The sequence below is a fragment of the Mustela erminea genome, chromosome 5 (assembly GCF_009829155.1).
Source record: "Mustela erminea isolate mMusErm1 chromosome 5, mMusErm1.Pri, whole genome shotgun sequence".
In the NCBI taxonomy this organism is placed as follows: domain Eukaryota; kingdom Metazoa; phylum Chordata; class Mammalia; order Carnivora; family Mustelidae; genus Mustela; species Mustela erminea.
The window spans coordinates 141,993,894-142,018,519 of NC_045618.1; the positions used below are offsets into that span (position 1 = coordinate 141,993,894).

Here is a 24,626-nt window from a genome sequence, read left to right on the forward strand (position 1 = left end):
TCAGCTCATTGTTATAAGATGGCTGCTGCAGCTCCGGCTATCACTGCCTTGTTCCAGGCATGAAAGAGGAAGGAGGAGAAAGGTGGTACTTGAGTTGATCCTCAGACAGATGCCCAGGGCCTCTTCCTGTTCCCTGGGACTTCAGCCTCTGAGCTGGGGGTCCCCTGATGCCACCCCATCTTCTCTGCTGTTGATTCTACCTACTCCCCTCTGGCTGTGGCTTCCTCCTTCCTCGCAGTCCTAGCTGCCTCCATCCTCAGGCATCCCTTCTTATTTTCCAGGCATCTTTCCCATCATACCTAGGGATTTGGTACAGGAAGGGGAAGCCGATGCTTGGGCCCAGCCTGCCATGTTGGTCAAGTCTCCTTGGCGGCTTCCTCTTTGCTAGGATTTTCGCGCAATCTTCTCACCTCCCAGGTTGCCAGGGCCTCAGTGGGTTTCTAAAGCCGTTGCAGAGTTGGGGGAGCGGGAGAGGTGGACGCGTGTGCCTGGCCGGCGTCCTGAGTGGGAGCCCCTGTTCAGTTTATGCCAGGGAAGTGGAAGCAGCTCCGCGAGACCCGGGAGAGCATTCGCTTTCTGCGCCAGGTTGGCAAGGACTGGGTCCAGCGCCGCCGGGAGGCCCTGAAGAGGGGGGAGGAAGTACCTGCCGACATCCTCACGCAGATCCTCAAAGGTGCGAGGGCTCCCGCATGGGCCTGGAGAGGGCCGGGCGGCAGGGGTGCCCCCATCACGGGGGCTGATCACACTTGACTCCCCGCGTCTGTCTCTGACTTTCGGGGAGAAGGACGTTTGCTTCCTTGCTCAGCTGTGGGGAGAGGGAGGGAGGGGTGTGCGTGCAGCGGGTGTCTGCGGCCGGGCCCTGAGACCCTCCTTGTCTTTCAGCTGAAGAGGGGGCCCAGGACGATGAAATCCTGCTGGACAACTTCGTCACCTTCTTCATTGCTGGTCTGTACCTCCAGGGGTGGCCAAAGGCTCAGGACTTTGCAGGAATGGTGGGAACCAGGCATCCCCCAAACCCTGACTTGGGGTGATTTTTCAGGCTGTCTGCGCAGAGTTCAGATGCAGAAGTGAGGGGCCAGGATAGGGGGGCAGAAGTCCTCTCTCTGCTCGGGGAGGTCCGGGAGGCCTTCTTGGTGGCTGCTGACCTGGTGATAGAGCTGGCCACCATGAGGGGTCATGAAGCTGCCTTTTTTTTTTTTTTTTTTTTTGACAGAGGGATGCAGTGAGAGAGGGAACACAGAACACAAGCAGTGGGAGAGGGAGAGGGACAAGCAGGCTCCCCGCTGAGCAGGGAACCTGATGTGGGGCTCGATCCCGGGACCCCGGGATCGTGACCTGAGCTGAAGGCAGAGGCTTAACGACTGAGCACCCAGGCACCCCGTGAAGCTGCCTATTGGCCCGAGAGCTTGGCCATGTGAGCTCAAGGCTCCGCCCCACTCAGGATTTGTGGGGAGGCCTTCCTTAGACCAGCATAAAAAGATGTGCCCGGCAACTTCATTCCTTTGCTCATCAAATTTTTTTTAAGGATTTTATTTATTTGAGACCCAGAGAGAGAGAGAGAGAGAGAGCATGAGCAGGGGGAGCAGCAGAGGGGGAGGGGGAAGCAGATGCCCCACTGAGCAGAGAGCCCGATGCGGGGCTCGATCCCAGGACCCTGGGATCATGACCTGAGCCGAAGGCAGATGCTTAACCTACTGAACCACCCAGGTGCCCCAGAAGGAGCTTTTAGGGTGTAAAAACCAGATGCCTGGGAGCAGATGCCGTTTATTGGACTTACTCTGGCGTGCGCAGGGGATCCGCGGGTGGGCAGCCTCTCTCCTTCCTATCTGTACGTGCAGCGCAGATGCAGGGGGCAGAAGCGAGGACCTGAACTGCCACCACATGCTCAGGGTCTCAGAGGCGGGTGGGCCGGGCCAGCAGCAGCCCGGTAGCCCCATGTGGAACTGCTCCTCTCCATTCCTACAGGCCATGAGACCTCTGCCAATCACTTGGCATTCACGGTGATGGAGCTGTCCCGCCAGCCTGAAATCCTGGCAAGGTATGGAACGGGGACATTTGGGGGTCGGGTAGTGGCTCCCCTTGAAGCTGGTGAAGGGATTCACTGATGTCTTGTTCCTAGAAGACAGACAGCTCCAGCCTCCCACCACGGAGCCTCCTCCAGTGTGTCCTGCTTCTCTTTACCCCAGGGCCTTTGCACATGCCAGTTCCTCTTCTGGAAGCTCCTCTCCTTGCTTTTCTCTTAGAGAACTCCCTGTCCAGCCCCACAGAAGCCTTCTCACACCCCTAAAGTAGCCATTCTATGTTTTCCCCTCCTAGCTTCCTTCCAGCTCATGAATGCCTTTTTCTCCTGGGCCGGTTTGCTTTGAGTCTATTTCAGTCATGAAATTAAAGCTCCAAAAAATCAGGGATCATGGCTCTTTCCCTCTCCACACCATGCTCAGTGCCTGGCCAGGGGCTGGCACTGAGAACTGAACAGAATTCCCAACTCAGCACTGAGGAAGGGCTTATATTCAACTTGCAAGACAATGGAGGGTGCCTGGAGATGGCCTTTGAGCTGGGCCATTGGTTTCCTTAAATGCAGACGGTTGCGCAAACCAACTGCACCAATGTGAAAGCACTCTGAAAACGCTGATAGGCTTGGGGGTGGGAGCCCTGGAGGTGGGGAGAGCCTTGATTACAGTTATTAATTGGCAGTGTCCAAGGGCAGATGTGAATGATCGCTTGTGAGGATAAAGTGGTTGGTTAGGGTTTTAACTGTATCTGTAATACAGATACATAAAAAAAAGAACATAAATATGCTCTTTATAAAAATATGGAGAAAGCAGAAAAGTTATACTACTACTACTAATAATAATAATAACAATTACCGGTATTATTATTATTCTACCCACAGTGCCCTGCCCCCTGGAGGCAGCTCACAACTAGCTACTGAATTTCACCATGTATTTTATCGCATCGCCCCACATTATTTATTATAAACTCTTCTCCCAAATCCGCTCTTTTATATTGTGGATATAAACAAACACACACATACATGCATAAAATTGGACATTGTAATTTTTTAAGGGCATAGTTCAGCGGCATTAAGCACATTCCCATTACTGTGCAATTATCACCACCATTTCCAGAACTTTCTCATCGTTGCAACTGACACCGTCTCCAGTAAACACTAGCTTCCCAACGCCCTCAGCCCGTGGCCCCATTCTACTCTCTGTTTCTGTGAATTTAACTCCTCTGGGGACCTCATACAGGAATCACACAGTAACGGACGTTTTTGTCTGGCTTATCTCACTTAGGATAATGTCTTCAAGGTCCACCTTTGTTTTAGCAGGTGTCAGAACCTCCCTCTCTTTTAAGACTGAATAATATTACATCGTAATAGACCACATTTTGTAAAAAGACTTTTTTATTTGAGAGTGAAGGAGCAGAGGGAGGGACAGAAGGAAGGGAGAAGCAGACTCCTCACTGAGCAGGGAGCAGGACATGGGACTCGAGCCGGGGACCCCGGGATCAAGACCTGAGCTGGAGGCAGATGCTTGGATGACTGAGCTGCCCAGGCACCCCATGGACAGACCACATTTTGCTGGTCTATTCATCTGGTGACGGACACTGGGGTTGCTTCCGCCCTTCGGCTACTGTGACTAAGGCAGCCATGAACTTGGGTGTACAAGTATCTATGGGCCCCTACTTTCTATGTGGGGGCACACACACCCAGAATGGCACTGCTGGAGCATACGGTAATTCTACATTTCCCGTTTGGAGGAACCGCCATCCTATTTTCCATATACACCTGCAGCGGGTTCCATTCCTATGGACAGTGCACAAGGGTTCTCATTTCTCCACATCCTTGCTAACTCTTGTTCTTTTCTGCCTTCCTCGTGGGTGTGACGTGGTCCAAACCCACTCTTGGTGCTGCATATTCTTCTAACGGTCCCCGTCATTACTCAGCCAGCATCCCTGCACTGCTCATTCTGTTTCCAGCTGTCGGCTGCTACGAGCCAGGCTGAGACAGGCTGCTTGGTGCAGAGAGCTGGATCGGTGGTGCGTTTATTTTCTGCCACCAGTTCCAAGCAGCAAGCACAAAGGGGGAATTCGTACAGGCCCTGAACACAGCTGCCAACTGCTCAGGCATCTCGGTTGGGACACGGCGGTTCCTGGATGTCTTCAACAAAGGGGCGGACTGTGCGTGCGTGTATATGTGTGTGCGTGCACGCGATGGGCTGTCCCAGGAGGCTCACTTCTTGCTCCCCTCCATCCCCCCTTCCTAAAACTAGGCGGTGGGGGGGACCTCTCCTTGGGGACGAGCTTGTCTTCATCTGCCCCAACAGGCTGCAGGCGGAGGTGGATGAGGTCATCGGTTCTAAGAGGCACCTTGACTGTGACGACCTGGGGAGACTGCAGTACCTGTCCCAGGTGTGGGGGCGGGAGAGAAGCTTCTGGGCACTTGGGGGTGGTTCATCAAGCCAAGCCTTCTGCACCTGGAACCCTTTCTCTAACTTCACTGCACGTGAGAATGTCCCAGGAGATTTAAAAAAAAAAAAATTCCCATGACCAGAGCTGCCATGGATCAATGACATCAGAGTCACTGGGGCAGGCTGAGGTGGGTCAGGAGGGGCCGCAGCCTTTGTAAAGGCCTCCCAGGTGACTCCAGTGCACAGCCTAGGTGGGGAAGCAGCCCTTGATGGAATGACGCTGTTTGTACTTCCCAGCTGGGCTGGGCACTTCCAGGAGCCCCAAGCCGGCCTCCAGGGGCCAGACTCAGCAGCCCCCTCCCCACCCCGGCAGAGCACAGCCCGAGGCCTGGCTTGAGCTCAGGGGGGGCCCCTCTGGGATGGTGGTGCCCTGGTTCAGAGAGAAGGCCTGGGTCCTGGTCTAGGCTCCACCACAGGGGTTCTGCCCAACTCCCTTCTCCTTTTGGGTGTCAGTTTCTCCTGTGACAAGAGGGGTTGGACAAGAAGCTGAGGCGAACTTTGCAGGGGTCTGGGACCCAGTCCTAGACATGGGTGCATATTCAGCCTTGGGAGTGGGAGCAAAGGTGGGTCCGGGGCACGCCACTAGCGCGATCTGGGGAATCTCCTGACTTCTCTCCTTGTCTCCCCGTGTGGCTTCTGTAGGTTCTCAAAGAGTCGCTGAGGCTGTACCCACCAGCGTGGGGCACCTTTCGCCTGCTGGAGGAGGAGACCTTGATTGATGGGGTCAGAGTACCTGGCAACACTCCGCTCCTGGTGTGTGGGGGCCCTCCCTGCCTGCCCCTAGCTCTGAGGTCGGGATGTCCGTGGCCCCATTGTCACCACTGGGGGTTCTCATTCAAGCTGCACTATAGCCATGTGAGGTCTTTCTTCCCTTTCACACAGTCCAGTGTAAAGTTACAGTGGATGCTTCTGGAAGGGAGGCACCTTGTTTACATCTGAGGACACTGAGGCTTAGAGAGCTTAGGTCACTTTCCTGAGGTCACATAGCCGGCCAGGGACAGATACAAGATGTGCCCAGTTTCACAGCTGACCCCGGGCTGTCCAGTTCCTTCTCTCTCTCCTCCACTACCCCTTCTCCCTTGGAGGTGACTTCCCCCCTCCTCTCCTTGTTTGTTTTTGGGTTTTGTTCTTTAAAGAGCAAGCACGAGAGTGTGACTGGAGGGGCAGAGGCAGAGGGAGAGAATAATCTTTTTTTTTTTTTTCAGTTACAGCATTTTGCCTTTATTTACTTTTAAATTTATTTATTTATTATTTTTATTAATGTATAATGTATTATTAGCCCCAGGGGTACAGGTCTGTGAATCATCAGGCTTACACACCTCACAGCACTCACCATTTCCCATACCCTCCCCAATATCCATAATGCAACCCCCCTCTCCCTACCCCCTTCCCCCCAGCAACCCTCAGTTTGTTTTGTGAGATTAAGAGTCTCTTATGGTTTGTCTCCCTCCCAATCCCATCTTGTTTCATTTTTTCCTTCCCTACCTCCCAAACCCCCCACTCTGCCTCTCAAATTCCTCATATCAGGGAGATCATATGATAATTGTCTTTCTCCGATTGACTTATTTCACTTAGCATAATGCCCTCTAGTTCCATCCATGTTGTGGCAAATGGCAAGATTTCATTTCTTTTGATGGCTGCATAGTATTCCATTGTGTATATATGCCATATCTTCTTTATCCATTCATCTGTTGATGGACATCTAGGTTCTTTCCATAATTTGGCTATGGCGGACATAGCTGCTATAAACATTCGGGTGCACGTGCCCCTTCAGATCACTACATTTGTATCTTTAGGGTAAATACCCAGCAGTGTGATTTCTGGGTCATAGGGTAGCTCTATTTTCAACTATTTGAGGAACCTCCCTGCTGTTTTCCAGAGTGGCTGCAACAGCTTGCATTCCCACCAACAGTGTAGGAGGGTTCCCCTTTCTCCGCATCCTCGCCAGCATCTGTCGTTTCCTGACTTGTTAATTTTAGCCATTCTGACTGGTGTGAGGTGATATCTCATTGTGGTTTTGATTTGTATTTCCCTGATGCTGAATGATGTTGAGAATTTTTTCATGTGTCTGTTGGCCATCTGGACGTGTGCTTTGTAGCACTGTCTGTTCATATCCTCTGCCCATTTCTTGATTGGATTATTTGTTCTTTGGGTGTTGAGTTTGATAAATTCTTTATATATATTGGATACTAGCCTTTTATCTGATATGTCATTTGCAAATATTTTCTCCCTCTCTGTTAGCTGTCTTTTGGTTTTGTGGACTGTTTCCTTTGCTGTGCAAAAGCTTTTGATCTTGATCAAGTCCCAATAGTTCATTTTTGCCCTTGCTTCCCTTGCCTTTGGTGATGTCTCTAGGAAGAAGTTGCTGCGGCTGAGGTCAAGGGGTTGCTGCCTGTGTTCTCCTCAAGGATTTTGATGGATTCCTTTCTCACATTGAGGTCTTTCTTCCATTTTGAGTCTATTTTTGTGTGTGGTTTAAGGAAATGGTCCAGTTTCATTCTTCTGCATGTGGCTGTCCAATTTTCCCAACACCATTTGTTGAAGAGACTGTCTTTTTTCCACTGGACATTCTTTCCTGTTTTGTCAAAGATTAGTTGACCATAAAGTTGAAGGTCTATTTCTGGGCTCTCTATTCTGTTCCGTTGATCTATGTGTCTGTTTTTGGGTCAGTACTATACTGTCTTGATGCTGATGAGAATGATATTTGCTTTGTAATAGAGCTTGAAGTCTGGAATTGTGATGCCACCAACTCTGCCTTTCTTTTTCAACATTCCTCTGGCTATTCACAGTCTTTTCTGGTTCCATATAAATTTTAGGATTATTTGTTCCATTTCTTTGAAAAAAAATTGATGGTATTTTGATAGGGATTGCATTAAATGTGTAGATTGCTTTAGGTAGCATAGGCATTTTCACAATGTTTGTTCTTCCAATCCATGGGCATGGAACATTTTTCCATTTTTTTGTGTCTTCCTCAATTTCTTTCATGAATACTTTATAGTTTTCTGAGTACAGATTCTTTGCCTCTTTGGTTAGGTTTATTCCTAGGTATCTTATGGTTTTGGGTGCAACTGTAAATGGGGTTGACTCCTTAATTTTTCTTTCTTTTGTCTTGTTGTTGATGTATAGAAATGCAACTTGTTTTAGTGCATTGATTTTATATCCTGACACTTTACTGAATTCCAGTATAAGTTCTAGCAGTTTTGGAGTGGAATCTTTTGGGTTTTCCACATAAAGTATCATATCATTTGCAAAGAGTGAGAGTTTGACTTCTTCTTTGCTGATTCAGATGCCTTTAACTTCTTTTTGTTGTCTGATTGCTGAGCCTAGAACTTCTAGTACTATGTTGAATAGCAGTGGTGATAGTGGACAGCCCTGCTGTGTTCCTGATCTTAGGAGAAAAGCTCTCAGTTTATCCCCATTGAGAATGATATTGGCTGCGGGTCTTTCATAGATGGCTCTGATGATATTGAGGTATATACCCTCTATCCCTACACTTTGAAGAGTTTTGATCAAGAAAGGATGCTATACTTTGTCAAATGCTTTTTCAGCATCTATTGGGTGTAACATATGGTTCTTGTTCTTTCTCCTATTAATGTATTGTATCACATTGATTGATTTGCAGATGTTGAACTAACGTTGCAGCCCAGGAATAAATCCCACTTGGTCGTGGTGAATAATCCTTTCAACATACTGTTGGATCCTATTGGTTAGTATTTTTGTGAGAATTTTTGCATCTGTGGTCATCAAGGATATTGGTCTGTAATTCTCCTTTTTGATGGGGTCTTTGTCTGGTTTTGGGATCAAGGTAATGCTGGCCTCATAAAATGAGTTTGGAAGTTTTTTTTCCATTTCTATTTTTTGGAACAGTTTCAGGAGAATAGGTATTAGTTCTTTTTTAAATGTTTGGTAATATTCCTTGGGAAGATGTCTGGCCCTGGGCTCTTGTTTTTGGGAGATTTTTGATGACTGCTTCAATCTCCTTACTGGTTATGGGTCTGTTCAGGTTTTCTCTTTCTTCCTGGTTCAGTTTTGGTAGTTTACAGGTCTCTAGGAATGCATCCATTTCTTCCAGATTGTCTAATTTGCTGGCATAGTGTTGCTCATAATATGTTCTTATAATTCTTTGTATTTCTTTGGTGTTGGTTGTGATCTCTCCTCTTTCATTCATGATTTTATTAGTTTGGGTCCTTTCTCTTTTCTTTTTGATAAGTCTGGCCAGGGGGTTACCAATCTTATTAATTCTTTCAAAGAACCAGCTCCTAGTTTCATTTATTTGTTCTACTGTTCTTTTGGTTTCTATTTCATTGATTTCTGCTCTGATCTTTATGGTTTCTCTTCTCCTGCTGGGTTGAGGCTTTCTTTGCTGTTCTTCCTCCAGCTCCTTTAGGTGTAGGGCTAGGTTGTGTACTTGAGACCTTTCTTGTTTCTTGAGAAAGTCTTGTATGGCTATATACTTTCCTTTCAGGACCGCCTGTGTCCCACAGATTTTGAACTGTTGTGTTTTCATTATCATTTGTTTCCATGAATTTTTTCAATTCTTCTTTAATTTCCTGGTTGACCCATTCATTCTTATTAGGATGCTCTTTAGCCTCCATGTATTTGAGTTCTTTCCAACTTTCCTCTTGTGGTTGAGTTCTAGCTTCAGAGCATTGTGGTCTGAAAATACGCAGGGAATGATCCCAATCTTTTGGTATTGCTTGAGACCTGATTTGTGACCCAGGATGTGATCTATTCTGGCAAATGTTCCATGTGCATTAGAGAAGAATGTGTATTCTGTTGCTTTGGGATGAAATGTTCTGAATATATCTGTGATGTCCATCTGGTCCTGTGTGTCATTTAAGGCCTTTGTTTCCTTGTTGATCTTTTGCTTGGATGATGTGTCCATTTCAGTGAGGGGTGGTGTTAAGGTTCCCTACTATTACTGTATTATTGTCAATGTGTTTCTTTGATTTTGTTATTAATTGGTTTATATAGTTGGTTGCTCCTATGTTAGAGGCATAGATATTTAAGATTGTTAGAGCTTCTTGTTGGACAGGCCCTTTGAGTATGATATAGTGTCCTTCCTCATCTCTTACTATAGTCTTTGCCTTAAAATATAATTTATCTGATATAAGGATAGCCACCCCAGCTTTATTTGGATGTACCTTAGCATGGTAAATTGTTTCCCACCCCCTCACTTTAAATCTGGAGATGTCTTTGGATCTAAAATGAGTTTCTTGTAGATAGCATATTGATGGTTTTTTTTTAATCCATTCTGATACCCTATGACTTTTGATTGGGGCATTTAACCCATTTACATTCAGGGTAACTATTGAAAGATATGAATTCAGTGCCATTGTATTGCCTGTAAGGTGACTGTTACTGTATATGGTCTTTGTTCCTTTCTTGTCTTCTTCTTTAAGGCTCTTTCTTTGCTTAGAGGACCTTTTCAATAATTCCTGTAGGGCTGGTTTGGTGTTTCCAAATTCTTTATTTTTTCTTTGTCCTGGGAGCTTTTTATCTCTTTTATTTTCAATGATAGCCTAGCTGTATATAGTATTCTTGGCTGCATATTTTTCTCATTTAGTGCTGTGAATATATCATGTCAGTCCTTGAAGCCTGCCAGGTCTCTGTGGATAAGTGTGCTGCCAATCTAATATTTCTACCATTGCATGTTACAGACATCTTGTCCCGAGCTGCTTTCAGAATTTTCTCTTTGTCACTAAGACTAGTAAGTTTTACTATTAGATGATGGGGTGTGGACCTATTCTTATTGATTTTGAGGGGGGTTCTCTATGCCTCTTGGATTTTGATGCTTGTTCCCTTTGTCATATTAGGGAAATTCTCTATTATAATTTGCTCCAATATACTTTCTACCCCTCTCTCTCTTTCTTCTTCTTCTGGAATCCCAATTATTCTAACATTGTTTCGTCTTATGGTATCACTTATCTCTAGAATTCTCCCCTTCTGGCCCAGTAGTTGGTTGTCTCTCTTTTGCTCAGCTTCTTTATTCACCATCATTTGGTCTTCTATATCACTAATTCTTCTGCATCATTTATCCTAGCAGTAAGAGCCTCCATTTTTTATTGCGCCTCATTAATTCCTTTTTTGATTTCAGCTTGGTTAGATTTTAGTTCTTTTACTCCAGAAAGAGATTTTATTTCTCCAGACAGGGTTTCTCTAATATCCTCCATGCCTTTTTTGAGCCCAGCTAGCACCTTGAGAATCATCATTCTGAACTCTAGATCTGACATATTACCAATGTCTGTATTGATTAGATCCCTAACCTTTGGTACTGCCTCTTGTTCTTTTTTTTTTTTTTTTTTCTGTTGGTGAGTTTTTCTGCCTTGTCATTTTATCCAGATAAGAATATATGAATGAGAGAATAAAATACTGAAAGGGTGGCAAAGACCCCAGAAAAATGTACACTAACCAAATCAGAGGAGACCCCAAACTGGGAGGAGAAGAAAGGGGATAAAAAGAAATTTATACACACATACACACACACACACACACACATATATTAAACTGGTGAATAAAACAGAGCCACCCCAAGAATACTATATACAGCTAGGCTATCATTGAAAATAAAAGAGATAAAAAGCTCCCAGGACAAAGAAAAAATAAAGAATTTGGAAACACCAAACCAGCCCTACAGGAATTATTGAAAAGGTCCTCTAAGCAAAGAAAGAGCCTTAAAGAAGAAGATTTTGGGCGTATTTTGATCTCTTAGAAGAAACTACCTCCCAAAATTTTAAAGAAAGAAAAAGTTATATATATACGAAAATAAGGGTAAACATAATGAAGGGATGGAATATGACTGTAAAGATGAAAATTTAAAAAAAATTCTAAAAAAGGAATTGATAAGAGAAGTTGGTTGGGAAAAAAAAAGAAGATAAAAAAAGGGGGAGAGAATGTGCACAGGCTGGAGACTAGAATAAAGCCATGTGCTAGATTTAGAGTATATTTTGATCTTTTAGAAGAAATCGTATCCCAAAATTTTTTAGGAAAAAATAACCCTATATGTATAAAAAAAATAAGGTTAAATACAAAGAAGGATAAAATATGACTATAATAATGAAGGCATAAAATTTTTTTTTAGAAAGGTAGTGTTAAGATAAACTAGTTAAAAAATGTTAAAAGAGGAAAGAGGAAAAGTTAAAAAAATCAGAATAAGAAAAAAATAAAATTAAAAAATTTTAATTTAACTTTGAAAGATTAAAGGATCATGGAGGGAAATGCCATGAATTCTATGTGCTGCTTTCCCTGAGCTGTGGAGTTTCACAGTTCTCGCTGATCGATGACCTTGGTCTTGGCTGGATATTCTTGCTAATCTTCTGAGTTGCGGTGATTCTCAAATGTCTTTGCCCGAGGCAGAATCTCACTGCCCTTGCCAGGGGCCAGGCAAAGTGATCTGCTTGGGTTCGCTCTTGGGAGCTTTTGTTCCCTGAAAGCTTTCCATAGAGCTCTGGAGGACAGCAATGAAGATTGAGGCCTCCCATTCTCCGGCTGGAGGAGCCAAGAGCTGGGGCCCCCACACCTCAGTGCACCCTCAGAGGAAAGGGGTCAATCACTCCGATATCCCTGGTCTCCAGCCGTGCTCTGGGCTCACCTGGCCTGAGACCAAACATTTCAGTCTCTGGCACACAGCCTCGTTTGAAGTCTCCAAACCCAGCATATTCCTGCCTCCAGAGGAGGAAGGTGAGTCTCCCAGATGTGCCCCTTGTGGGGTCCCTGCTCAAAGAGCAGTGGCCTGACTATGCCATGGATCATGGTTTAAGGCAACCCCGAGCTGAGAGCTCATTCCTCAGCTTTGTCTCTGTAGCTGGCTTCCCTGCTCCGCTACCTGGGAGTTCTGCTGCATTCAGACAGCCCTGATCCTTCTGTGACCCCGCAGGACTTGAGACCACACTCCCTGCAAAGGCTCCACCCCCGCCTAGCCACTGGAGTGATGTCCCTCAGTGGAGCAGACTTCTAAAAGTTCTGATTTTGTGCTCCGTTGCCCACTGCTTCCCGGGAGCCAGCCCCTCCCCCCGTGGTCTATCTTCCCCTCACTTTGGATTCACTTCTCTGCACGTCCTACCTTTCAGAAAGTGGTTGACTTTCTGTTCCTAGAATTGCCACTCTTCTCTTCAATCTCCTGTTGAGTTTGTAGGTGTTCAGAATGGTTTGATGACTATCTAGCCGAACTCCTGCAACCTGATGTCATTTCAGTCCACTACTCCTCTGCCATCTTGCCTAGGAGAGAAGAATCTTAAGCAGGCTCCATGCTGAGCATAGAGTCCAAGTGGGGCTCGATCTCACGACCCTGAGATCATGACCTGAGCCAAAATCAAGATTCAGATGCTCAACTGACTGAGCCACCCAGGCGCCCCTACTTGTTTCTTTGTTTACACATACATTCTTTTATTCCCTCATCGGGCATCCCTTCATGCACAGTGACCTCCCAGAAACCCACCCCCAAACTAGAAATGTGTCACTGTCCAGCTGCCCTCCAGAAGCAATCACTGTTCTGAATTTTGCCATCACCTCGCCTTTTCACGTGCATGCACGTGCATGTGTGTGTTGTGTGTGTGTGTGTGTGTGTGTGTGTGTGCCCACATGGTAGTATCTCCCAGGATTGCTTTGTGACTGTGGGCCCTCAGTTCCCTGCTGTATCGTATTCTGCTGTGCGTAGACCAGCACCCCGTTCTCGATTCTGGGTCAGTGGGCATCCTGCTCTCCTGAGCACTGCTGGTGGCCATTCTTGCCAGCATGACCTGTGGATGGGGCAGACAGGGATGGGAGGGCTGGGATGTGGGATATCTAAATGGTCAGCTTGGTAAACTAGTGCCAAAGTGTTTTCCAGAGCACCTGGGCCAACCCAGATGCCCATAGATGTGGTTCCTTATCCTCCCCAGCACCTAGTATGGTTCAGCTGCCTTTTTTTTTTTTTTTTTTGCCAATGGAATAAGTGCAAGGAAGGTACTTCCCTGAGGTCTTGATTTGCACTTTCCTGGTTCCTTACTGTGAGGCTTGCAGCCCTGTGCTCCTTTTCTTCTTCTGGGTTGTCTCATCCCTGTGCAGAGCTCTCTTTAAAAATTCTTATGTTAATCCTTTGTCGGGTATGTATGTTCCAAATTTCGTCTTTAGCTTTGTGGCTTCTCTTTGCTAAAGCGTTTTAAATGATTTGAAGTTCTTCATTTTTTAGTGGTGCCTTCTCTTGTTTTGTCTTAGGGACCCCCCCCTCCGGCCCCGAGCCCCCATCCTGAGGTCAGCATTGTCGCTTAGAATGTCTTCTAACAATTTCACATTTTTCTTTTGCAAGTTAAGTTCCTATCTACCTGGAGTTGATTTTGTGTATGGTGTGAGGTAGGGATCTGGTTCTGTCTCCTGGGGCTGCCGGAACAAAGCACCACAGATGGGCACTTAGCAGTGGAAATGTCCTTTCTCGCAGTTCTGGAGGCTGGGGGTTCAAGTTCAAGGTAGGATTGGTTTCTCCTGAATCCTCTCTCCTTGGCTCGCACTTTCCCACGGGGTCCTCCCAAGACTCTTCTATGTGTGTCTGTCCTAATATCCTCTTCTTCTAAGGACATGAGCCAGACAGGAGTAGGGTCTGCCCTAATGACCTCATTATAACTTGAGTATCTCTTTAAGGAGACTATCTGTCACATTCTGAGGTTAAGACTTTAACATAAGATTTTTGGGGGGACACAGTTCAGCCCAGCACATGATCTGATTTTATTTATAAAGGAAAGCAACATGCCTCCAGTTCTATCCATTAGGCAGCCCCCTCCCCCCTTCCCCCTCACCCAGACTTCCCAGGACTCTGCTATGCCCTCTCCAGCATGTATGAGAGCTTCCCGATATGTGTTCTTTATTCTGTTTATCTGCCCCCTCCTTTTTTTCTGCACAATCCTGCACCAGTACTACCTGCCTGTGACCCAGGAGGTGGTTTAGAATCCCCTTATGTCTGGCTGGGCAGGGGTACAGATGTGAGGGCCTTGAGTGGCAGACCCCGGCTCCAATCCCAGACCCTCTCTGGCAGGCTGAGTCATCTCTGGTCCTCAGTGCCCTCCTTGTAAGTTGGGGATGATGATGCCTGCGTTGTAATTTACTGAGAAGAGTCAAAGAATGACATATGTCACATGTCTGGCACAAATCCCTAGCACACAGTAGGTGCTCTTCGCTGATCTCAGACCCCCTCTCCACCTCATGCTCCCCCTCACTTTTCAGAGCTTCATTCCAGGCCCTCCCTTCACCCTGCCTGCCTTGGACTCTCAACACAGAGAACCAGGGGACAGAGTGGGCTCAAGCCGCTCTTTTGTGCAGGAGTAATGAGGCAGAGGTCGGGAACCAGGGCCCAAGTTATGGGGGACACATATGGCCCATGGAGGTTAGGGGCACGGAACACTAACCCCAGTAGGGAGACAACTGAAAGCGTGGTGGGGACCTGCGGGTTCTCTGCCTCACTCCCCTCCCCAACCCCCCACTCCTGAGCCCCAGATGCAAACCTTGTGCTGAATAATGGCTCTCAGAGATCTTGAAAAAGATGCTCTCGAAGCAGACCTGAGTTTGAATCTCAGTTTGGCCAGGTGACTTCAGGCAAGTCAGCAACTTTCTCTCTGAGCCTCAGTTTTCTCATCTGTAAAACAGGGCTAGTTGTGGTCCCACCACAGCACAGGGCCAAGCATAGGATGATGCTGTAGCCAGCTGGCCCTTGTTGGTACCCTGGGCTGCCCCCTCCCGTCATCTGAGGCACTTTCCAGATGCTGGTGGAGTCCCACACTGGCCCACGTGTGTGGGTGGAGTAGAGGGAGGGGGTCTTCTGTGCTCCTGGTCCCTCCACGGGGTGGCCCTGGCGGGTAAGGGAGGTGTGAGGATGCTCACGTTTGGAACCAGAGACAGCTGGATCCTCTCCCCTCAGTTTAGCACCTATGTCATGGGGCGGATGGACACGTACTTTGAGGACCCACTGACTTTCAACCCTGATCGCTTCAGCCCCAAAGCACCCAAGTAAGTCTTCAAGCTGTGCATGTGCAAGAAGAGTGGCCCAGGGACCTCGGGTCTGAACTGCCAGTGACCCCTGAGCCCATGTAGCCTCTCAGATCACTGTGAGGGAGTCACGATTCCCTGCTCTGCCTCCTTTCATGGAGAGGAAATCACAGCGCAGAGAGGTTAGGTAACTTGAACAAGGGCACACAGCCAGGAGCCGCAGAGCTGTGGTTTGAGGCCAGCTCAGACTGGTTTCAAAACCCATGCTCATAACCCATCCCCGGTACTGGGAAACCCTGTGACTGGCGTCAGGGGACTGTCCCTCCCCCGGCCTTGATGGTCCTATCTGAGAAATGGGAATCCTGTTGGCTCCCTCTGCAGCTCGCTATGGGGGTGAACGCCTGAAAGTACAGTTGGGGCTGGGGGTGGTGGCCAGGGTCCGGGGACAGGCCACCTGCGTCCAGACCCAGACCCTGCCCAGAACTGCATATGTGACTGGTCGAACATAGAAGTGCCATCGGATTGCAAGCTCTTTAGTTCCTCCTTCTGTGAACTGGGGATAATAACGACTCCTTCTGGAAGGCTCCAGAGAAGGCTAGAATGAGAAAATGCTGATGCAGAGCCCGACAGAGCCAGCTGTTGATGTTTTTAGTGCGTGCACAAGCCAGCTGTGGTGCATAGCCATTCATCCGCGGGGGATGGGTTTGTCACCGCTGGGGTGGGGGGTCTGCGGCTGGGCAGCCACCTCCTGACCGCTCTCTCCCTGCAGGCCGAGGTTCACCTACTTCCCCTTCTCTCTGGGACCGCGTTCCTGCATCGGGCAGCAGTTTGCTCAGGTAGGAGTCCAGGGCTGGGGTTTCTGCCGGAAGCTGGCTTCAGGGCTGGTGTCTCATCCCGGGCCAGGAAGCATTTCCGAGCCCTGCTCTGGGACCCTTGGGCGGGGGGAGGTGGGGGGACGGGCCAGCCGGCTGAAGGCTCTGCTGCACGCTCATGCCCCGGGCCTCCTGCCCGTCCTCACTTCCGCACACAGATGGAGGTGAAGGTGGTCATGGCCAAGCTGCTGCAGAGGCTCGAGTTCCGGCTGGTGCCCGGGCAGCGCTACGGGCTGCAGGAGCAGGCCACGCTCAAGCCGCTGGACCCCGTGCTGTGCACTCTGCGGCCCCGGGGCTGGCAGCCCGCACCCCCACCACCCTGCTGAGTGGGCCCAGGGTGGATGGGACTCATCGGGCAAGGGCGCCACACCCACGCTCCTCTGCAGCCCCATGGCCACCCACCCTGCTCCCCTGCCCCCTTCCTCAGGGGCACCCTCCACGCTGGCTCCCAGTGGGTCCCCTGCTAACCACCACCTGCTTCACACCCCGCCCCCCAGAGCTCCCTGCCCACTGCTAACTCCACGCCCCTCCTGGACTGGCCCCCGCCTAATTCCCAGCTGCTGCCCAGATGTGCGGTCTCCTACCCCGAACCTCTTTGCATAGGCCACTCCCCCTGCCACACACCCTAACTCTTGCTCACTTCCTAAAACCCTCTTCAGGTGTCACCTCCTCTAGGAAGCCCTCCCTGCCACCCCCCGGCCGGGCCAGGGGCCCCTCCTACTCTGTGCTCCCTTGGTCACCTGTGCTACCTCTAACACCACACTGACCACACTGTATTGTGAGTGTCCTTTGATGTGACCGGCCGCCCTGCCAGGCTGTGAGCGCCTCGTGGGCTGCCAGGTCTGTGTATGATTCGTCTCTGAGCCTGCCCCCGGGCCTGACCCAGAGTCGATGCTCAATAAATATGTGTCGACTGCATGAATGAATGGTGAAACCCAGCCAGAGCGCTCGGGCCTCAGTTGCTCATCTGGTAAATGAGAGCGGTGTGGAGGCCAGTCCGAGGGCTCACGCAGCCTGGAAGCTAACCCCGCAGCTAATCCCAGACATCTTGGGAGAAGACTGCCCAGGGGCTTTCTGTGTTAGGAGAAACATATTCTCTTTGTTGGAGGCAAGACCATGTTTCTGTGTGTGGTGTGAGGTTGGGATTGCAGGCAGGGTTTTGAGAGCTTGAACTGACAGGGTCCAGGGCCCTGGGGCCTGTGAGGTCTAGGCGACTCCCAACAAGGCGCTGATACCCAGAGGGCCTCACACAGCCTAGAGCCCCCAGGACCTCTCCTGGGGACAGCTTGGTGGAGCAGGGCACCTGAGTGCCTGGCCTGGCACCTGCTCTCTTCCTCTGCACCTTCTGGCACAGCGCTTCCCTCCTGACCAGCTTGGAGGAGGCGAGACTGGGACTCCCACAGTGGGGGAGGTGCGTGGGTGAAGACGTCGTTGTTTTCTCCCCAGGGCCTAGAGGTGGCCAAGGGGCAGTAAATACTAGACCAGCCACATCCTCTGGGCCCATCCAAGGAAAAGGAACCCCTGAGTTTCTCCTTCAGCACATGGGAGCATGTTTTCCTGCAGAGAAAACCAAACACCTGAGCCCACTGCCTGGGGTACCTGCCCTGGAAAGGGCCCCTCTCTGCACCAGGGAGGGCATAGATCTGGGCTGGCCCTTGCTTTACGTCAGTCACTCAATGCCTGTGCAGTCTTGAACTGAGGCGATCTTCCTATTCTGCAGAAGAGGAAACCGAGGGTCAGGGGAAGAAGTGACATGCCAGTACAGGTGGGTATATTGTACCAGAGTAGAGCTAGGCCCCCAGCCCAGGTGGGTCATGGGACTGGTACCAGTAGTCTGCCTGGCCTCTGGGCAGAGGCTCCGGCCTCCAGGACCCTCTGTAGCTGCAGACGGCCTGCACACGGAGTGCTCCCGCTCCCTCAGCCCTCCGGCCACACTGAGCACTGGGCGAGGCGCTTCTCAAGCTACACTCCCACCCAGTTCCCTGTCTGGGGGGCTCCAGACCCTCTTGTGGTCTGAGAACAGTGTGCCTGGGCTCTGCCTCCAGCACTTGGCCAAACCCAACCTTTGCTTGTCTCTCCTCAGCTCTAAAGCGCCCCTTCCCACGGCCACCCAAATGCCACTGTTCTGAGCCTTCAGCCTTGCTGTGCTCCCAGGGACCTATCGTGCAGGGACCCCTAGGCCCCGTCCTCTACAGCCATCTCTGAGGTTCACCAGTCCCCCTGCAGCCCTCCAACAGCCCCACGGCTTCCCCCATCCCACAAACTTTATGGCCCACACGTACCCTAGGCACGGCCCACTAGGCCCCCAAGCCAGCCCTAGGCACGCCCCACTAGGCCCCCAAGCCAGCCATCCCACACCAACCCCCCAGTTCTCCACCAGCACCCCCTGCTCCATGCCCTACGTCCTGCCATGGCTCAGCTTGGCCCCACAGGACAGAACTTCCTTCAGTGTATGTCTAAGAGGTCCACAGGCTACCAAGCCTCAGCACTCAGGGGCATGACCTCGCATTGCCTGGAGGGGTCGGCTCCCACTGCAACTTCAAATTGCCTTTACCATGCTCTGACTTAGCAGATATCTATCCATTGCTGAACCTGAGTCTTCACACCATTATTTCTTCAAGTCCTCCTGAGTATGACCCATTTCACAGATGAGAAAGTTAAGGCCACAGCTCACAGCCAGGCCATAGTGGAGTAAAGACTCAAACCTGTAGCCCCTTGCACTCTGGCCTTCCACCATCTCAGCAAACCCTGTTGCTGAAGGCCTGGGCTTGCCTCCCGGGGCTGGAGGCCTGAGGTGAATGGGAAGAGCAGAGCCTGTGTCCCGCCCCGTGCTGCTTGGCTGTCACTGTCTGTGGATCAATGCACCCATCCTGACCTTCCGGAGCCCCTTTCTCCTCTGTTAAAAGGACTTTCTGAGTGAGCATGTGGTTCTCAGGCTTGGCTGTGTCGACGAGTGGCTTGGGCCAGCTGGATCAGCCGCTGGGGTGGGACCCCGACGCCTTTCCTAGGCCGCCTGGGGAGACTCCAGTGTGCACAAAGATGGTGTCAACCCTGGGGACCCAGGCCAGATGGAAGAGATTAAAACCAAGGCCTTGCAGCCAGGCTTCGTGGGGTCAGATCCGACCTGCACTGTCCCTTTTATGTTTATGCGACTTGGGCCTCAGTTTCCCCGTCTGTAAAGGAGGACGGATGATAGGAGATCCTAAGACTGATGGCAGAATTTAGAGCGTGAGTATCTTTATCACTTATGACCTCTAGGGAAGGAAGGGCTTTCCTGGGAGGCCAGGCAGTGCAGTTCCCAGAAGAGCCACACGGTGGCGCCCCAGCGCAGCTCTCGGGTCGGCGCGGCCGCGGCAGGCCGAGTGGGCGGTGCCTCCCCTTCCCGCGGGGACGGGAGGCCCGGAGGGGCGGGGCTCGCAGCATCGCGGGCCCAGCCTCCTGGGGGCGGGGCCAGCCGGGAGGGCGCAGACTCCCGCGGGCCCAGGCGAGGGTGGTCTGTGGGGTCCGCAGGCCACTCGGGTGCGGGTGGGCAGGCGGGCGTCGCCATGCCCCTGTCGCAGGTGGGGCCGCCGAGACGCGCAGCGGGTGGGCCCCTAGAGGGACAACCACGCAGGCGGGCGTGCCGAGACCGCGACCTCTCCTGGCGATGGGCTGGGTCTGGCGGTGAGACGCTGGCCGGTCCCGGTCCCGGGGAGCTTCGGCAAGAAAAGCCCCGCGGAGGAGAAGCACACTGAGAGGGGGACAGGGGAACCGGCGGCTTCCTCCTGCCTGGGAGAGCTGGGGCGGGGCGGGGCAAGGGCCATTCGGGGCGGAGCTGCTCTAACACTTAACTTGCTCTTGGCCGAACTGAAGCCACCACCAGGGCCCTGCTGCTTGAGGGTCCTGGAAGCTGGTGATGAGGGGGCCTCCCGGGTGGCCTGTGGCCAAGGTCAGGCTGGTGGTTGGACCCGAGAGCCTTGGCCTGCCTGCGCTGGGGCTGAGAAGCGCAGGGGCTGTGGGAGGTTTTCTTCCTCTCTGCTGCGCACACTAGGACAAGAGGCTGGCTCTGGAGTCACCTAGTGGCCCTGCTGGGCCTCAGAGGTAGCCAACGTGAGTGGACAGAGGGCCACAATTAGCTGACCCCCCCCCAGGCAGATTCTGGATGGAGCTTGGCCCCTCTGATTGTCTTGGCCAGTCAGGCCTGGTGTCCTTTATGGTGGCCCAGAGTTTGGTAGGGCCACCCCGGGTCAGCCTCATGAACAGTATGGGTGTGTGTTTCCTGCATGATTAATGAGAGAGAGCAGGGCCACCTGGAGGGGACCTCAGGACGGGAGCAAGAAGGTGCTCAAGCCAGTGCCTCTTCCTACGTTTCCTCCCCTCTGCAAAGACGTTTGCTTTCCTCTGGGGCAAGAATCCTGCCTCTTCAGCAGGCTTCCTGATGAATGTACGACCCAAAGGAGGCTCTCACCCCCCTGGGGCAGATGACTCCTAAATCCACATGTCTGCCCGGAAGTCATCCTGGGCTCCAGACAGCCTTGGGCATCTCCGCCTGGACCTCTAAATATAACCCGAGCTTGGAGGAGGGGCAGACACTGGGGGTATTTCTGGCAGGGAAGGGAGACTTATTGCCCGAGGGCCATTTCCCTGAATCAGGGCTGGGGTGGGCACACGTGGGGTCAGGGCCCTTCCCTGGCCTGGAGCTTGAGGAACATTTGTTTCTCCCAGAACACGGCTTCCCCTGCACTTCCTGTCCTTGCTTGAGGAAGCCATGGTCACCCTCCCGGTGTTGCCCACTTTAGGTAGTCCCTGCTGGTGGGCCGGACCCTGGGCCAGCCAGGCAGAGTAGAGTCACCGCCTGACTAGGTAGCCAGGGGCAAGTGTGCCAGTCCCTGCGGAGGTGCCCCAGAGCCCCAACCCACTGGCAGCCCCCACCGTACTGTGCCGAGCTCCCAAGCCTGACCTGGAGGGTGGTCCTTGGGCCACAAGACGGTGAGGCCAGGCAGGAGCAAGGGGGGCACTGGGGCCTTCCGTGCGGGGGCCTGGCTTCCCAGGTGGTGTGTGGAGGGTCCCCGGGTCAACGCTGTGCAGACAAGGGCAAAGGACTACGGTCCCAGCTCCTCTGCTGGTTTCTGCTTTTGGGGACAGAGCGGGACGATGCCAGCAGCTCTGCTAGGGGTCCTCTACCCGTGCCCAGGGGGAGAGCCCTTATCTAAGCCCCTTTGGTGGCCCTGGGACCATGGGTGAGGAGGAGCCCGAGATATCATGAAGTTGCGGATGATGCCTCCAGCTCACGCCGCCCAGCTCTGAGCCCGCTGCGCTGTAAGCCCGCCCCTAGGAGGCAGGGCCTCACTCTTCCTGTGGGGGGTCTCACCCCTGCTGTGAGCCCCAGAGCCCCAGGAGGAGGCCAGAGCCTCCCCAGCAGCCCCATGTCCCCGGAGCCATGCCCACCCCTCACACTCCCCAGACGAGGGCTGCTCCTTGGCCCCCACCCAGAGGTGAGGACGTTGCCCGCGAGGACCCGAGAGCGGCCCCCACCCTCCTAGCCCAGGAACGCCTCCTGCTACTGGACACCTCTCTGAGCTTCTCTGCGGGCTGCGAGCATGGAGGCTGTGGGGCTCCTCCAAGGCCCCCCGGGCGGCCATCAGCCTCAGGCACCTGGGCTGGACAGGGGCCCCCGGGGGCGGGAAAGCAGCTGCCAGAGCCACACCGCCCGTGTGTGTCTGTGTCTACTTGTGTCTCGTATCTCTGCGTTTCTGCAGCCTCCCTGCCACGGCCTGTCTGTCTCCTCTATGTGGGTCCCAGCGGCCATGCCTGTGTGTCTCAGGCTGCGACCTGCGCTGTAAGGAGGGTCTGTTGGAACCTAAGGCAGCGAGCAGACCCCGGAAGGGTCCTGAGGCCCCGCGGCGCCCAGGCCCTCACACTGCCGCGGGCCGCACCCTCCCTCCAATGTCTGGGAGGTGAGGGGCCCTGCCCGAGCTCACACACCCAGGAGGCCCCCAGTGTGGACATACACTGTCCTTCCTCATGTCATGGCCACTGAGGGCCCAGGAGAGGCTCTGTGTTCAAAACTTTCCTGCCTCTCTTTTGTGGGGGGCCCAAGGCCCAGGAAGACAGGATCTCCAGCAGGGAGGAGTTCCTGCCCCCCCCACCCCGAGACCAGCAGGTGTCCATGTGAATCTGGGTGAACAGGTGAGCAGGCAGGAAACGGGCCTCCTCCCTGACCCAGCATGCTGGGGTGCCCCCCTCCTTTGATCAGGCTGGGGCCCCCCCACCTTTGATCAGGCCAGCCCGGACCCTCCCTTCCTCCGGCGCCCTCCTCGAAGCACAGGGCTGGCGGGCTGCAGTGTGTGGGGGGGGATGTTGCCCTCCCTTGAGACCTTGACGTGAGGCAGGCCTGGAAGGGGCCTCGCCCAGAGCTGGCCCCACTATAGTCCAATAAATGTGTTTACACCCCCCCCCACATACATGCTCACCCCCCCACTCCCCTGCACGCATACACGCACTCCCACACATAGATGTGCACACACCCGTGCTCACTTGGCCCGTGCCCACCCACGTGCATTGTCACACACGTGTTCACCAGCGCACACACAGCCACACGTTTGCACTTGCGTGCCGTGGCCCATGGCTGCTGTGGTGACCTCAGGAGCAGAGGAATCGAGTTGTTTTTTTCCCCAACACATGTTCCCACAATAAAAAAACAACCAACAGGAAAGTGCTTGGGGTCGGGGACAGGAAGGGGAAGTGGCCTGTGCGAAGGGAGGCAGCTCTAGCGGGGGGACACGGGGCGGCCTGTTCGGGTGGGACTCAGGGGCCGGACAGGCTGCTGGCCACAGGGTGGGGAGGTGGAGGGTCCCTCCAGGGCATCTGGGCCTTGGGGCTCATCCCACCGCAGCCTCCCACTTTCGGATGAGAAGCCGAGGCTGGGGTGGGCTTGTCCCTGTCTCCAGGGAGGGCTGGCAGAGTGGCGTTCGGCCCCGGGGCGCGCTGACCCTCTGTGCATCCCGGTCGCGGTCCTGCGGTGGCCCCAGCAGCGGTGGAGATGAGGGAGGGCCTCGGTCTGGGACTCCAGGTGGCTTGGCGGGACTCTTTCTGTGGCACCGCCTAGTGTGTCCGGCCCTGGGCACAACCCAGTCCCCCTGGACTGGGCTACTAGCAGTCAGCAGACGCCCGAAGGCGCGTTCCCCATGTGCTCCTCTGTCCACACCACTCGTGCCAGGTTGCCCAGAGCAGGTGCTGCAGAAGACGAGGGCCGAGCGTGGCCCCCTGGGACCAGGCACACCTCTCGCCGGGGACTCTGAAGTTCTTCCTGCCCTCAGCCTGGCCCAGGGCCAAGTACACAGGAGGTGCTCCTACATACTCCCCCGATGCAGAGGAAGAGGTGCGGAAAGGGGCCACGACCTCCTGGGCGACCCCAGGAGCGGGTCTGACCCCACCCAAGGGCTGAGTGGAGGGCTTGGCGGGTGGGCTCCACTGCCCCTTCCTGGTCCCACACCTCCCTGGGGATGAAGCTGCCCCTTGCAGAGATGGCCACGCTGTTGCTGGGCTTCATCTCAGGTAATCCTCAAAACCCAGCAGGTGAGACTCTGCCCCATGTGCAGGTAAGGACGCCCTCAGGAGCCTCTCCTCTCCCTGCTGACCTGCATCCGGTTTCCACTCAGTGAGTTTCCACTCACTCCCAGAGCTGCCCGGGAGTGGGATCTGCTGGTGGGTGGGGAGGAGGGCCCTGCCTAGGGCGGAGGGAGGGGCTGGGGGCTTCCAGGGACAGCCCCTGCCTTGCTTCGTCTCTCTCTCTCCCTTTTTTCTTTTCTCACTTAAAAATCTCAGGAGGGACCCACGACAACCAACAGTCCTTGTTTGCCTATGATTGAGGGTTCCCAGGAGACAGGCAGGACTTCCGGGGCCGAAACAGGGCAAAGCCCATGGAAACCAGGACAAGTTGGTCACTCTAGAGGGGCCCCAACGGCATTGAACCAACCCAGTCTGATGCTTGAACTCCCTCCCCATGTCCTCTTGCAGTGGTTGTCCAGCCCTGTTTACATACCTCCAGGGATGGTGAGCTCATTATCATACAACAAGAGCCAACCAAGAGGTGTGCAAAACCAGGGCCAGGCACTGACCACAGTGAGGGCACATTGTGCAGGAGGATGCAGGGGCCCCGGCCCACCTTCAAGGACAGTTAGACAAGGCTACACAGAGGAGGCGAAGGGGGAGGAGGACAGGGAATTCCTGACCAAGGGAACAGCACAGGCAAAGGCCGGGAGGCCTGGAAAAACCTTACAGGGATTGACTTCCTACGCTGTTATCTCTGACAGCTAGTGTGACTCTGCAGGTCTCCCCCACCCCATCA

General features: G+C 52.7%; 1 protein-coding gene and 1 long non-coding RNA gene across 2 annotated transcripts in view; one reads left to right on the top strand and one right to left on the bottom strand.

Annotated features, from left to right (window-relative positions):
• LOC116591883 (cholesterol 24-hydroxylase) overlaps nt 1-17,215 on the top strand; it is a 33,114-nt gene extending 15,899 nt beyond the window's left edge. The window contains exons 8-15 of the mRNA XM_032345243.1: nt 523-673; nt 883-945; nt 1,966-2,038; nt 4,329-4,413; nt 5,115-5,225; nt 15,358-15,446; nt 16,195-16,261; nt 16,456-17,215. Coding sequence (XP_032201134.1) covers nt 523-673; nt 883-945; nt 1,966-2,038; nt 4,329-4,413; nt 5,115-5,225; nt 15,358-15,446; nt 16,195-16,261; nt 16,456-16,623 — 807 coding nt within the window. The 3' untranslated portion in view covers nt 16,624-17,215. The remainder of the gene's footprint in view (nt 1-522; nt 674-882; nt 946-1,965; nt 2,039-4,328; nt 4,414-5,114; nt 5,226-15,357; nt 15,447-16,194; nt 16,262-16,455) is intronic.
• On the bottom strand, nt 120-22,414 carry LOC116591885. The gene is made up of 3 exons (XR_004286195.1): nt 21,383-22,414; nt 15,993-16,000; nt 120-133 (listed from the first exon to the last, which is right to left on the bottom strand). It is a non-coding gene; the product is annotated as an uncharacterized LOC116591885 (long non-coding RNA).
• Nucleotides 22,415-24,626: the final 2,212 nt, after the last annotated feature.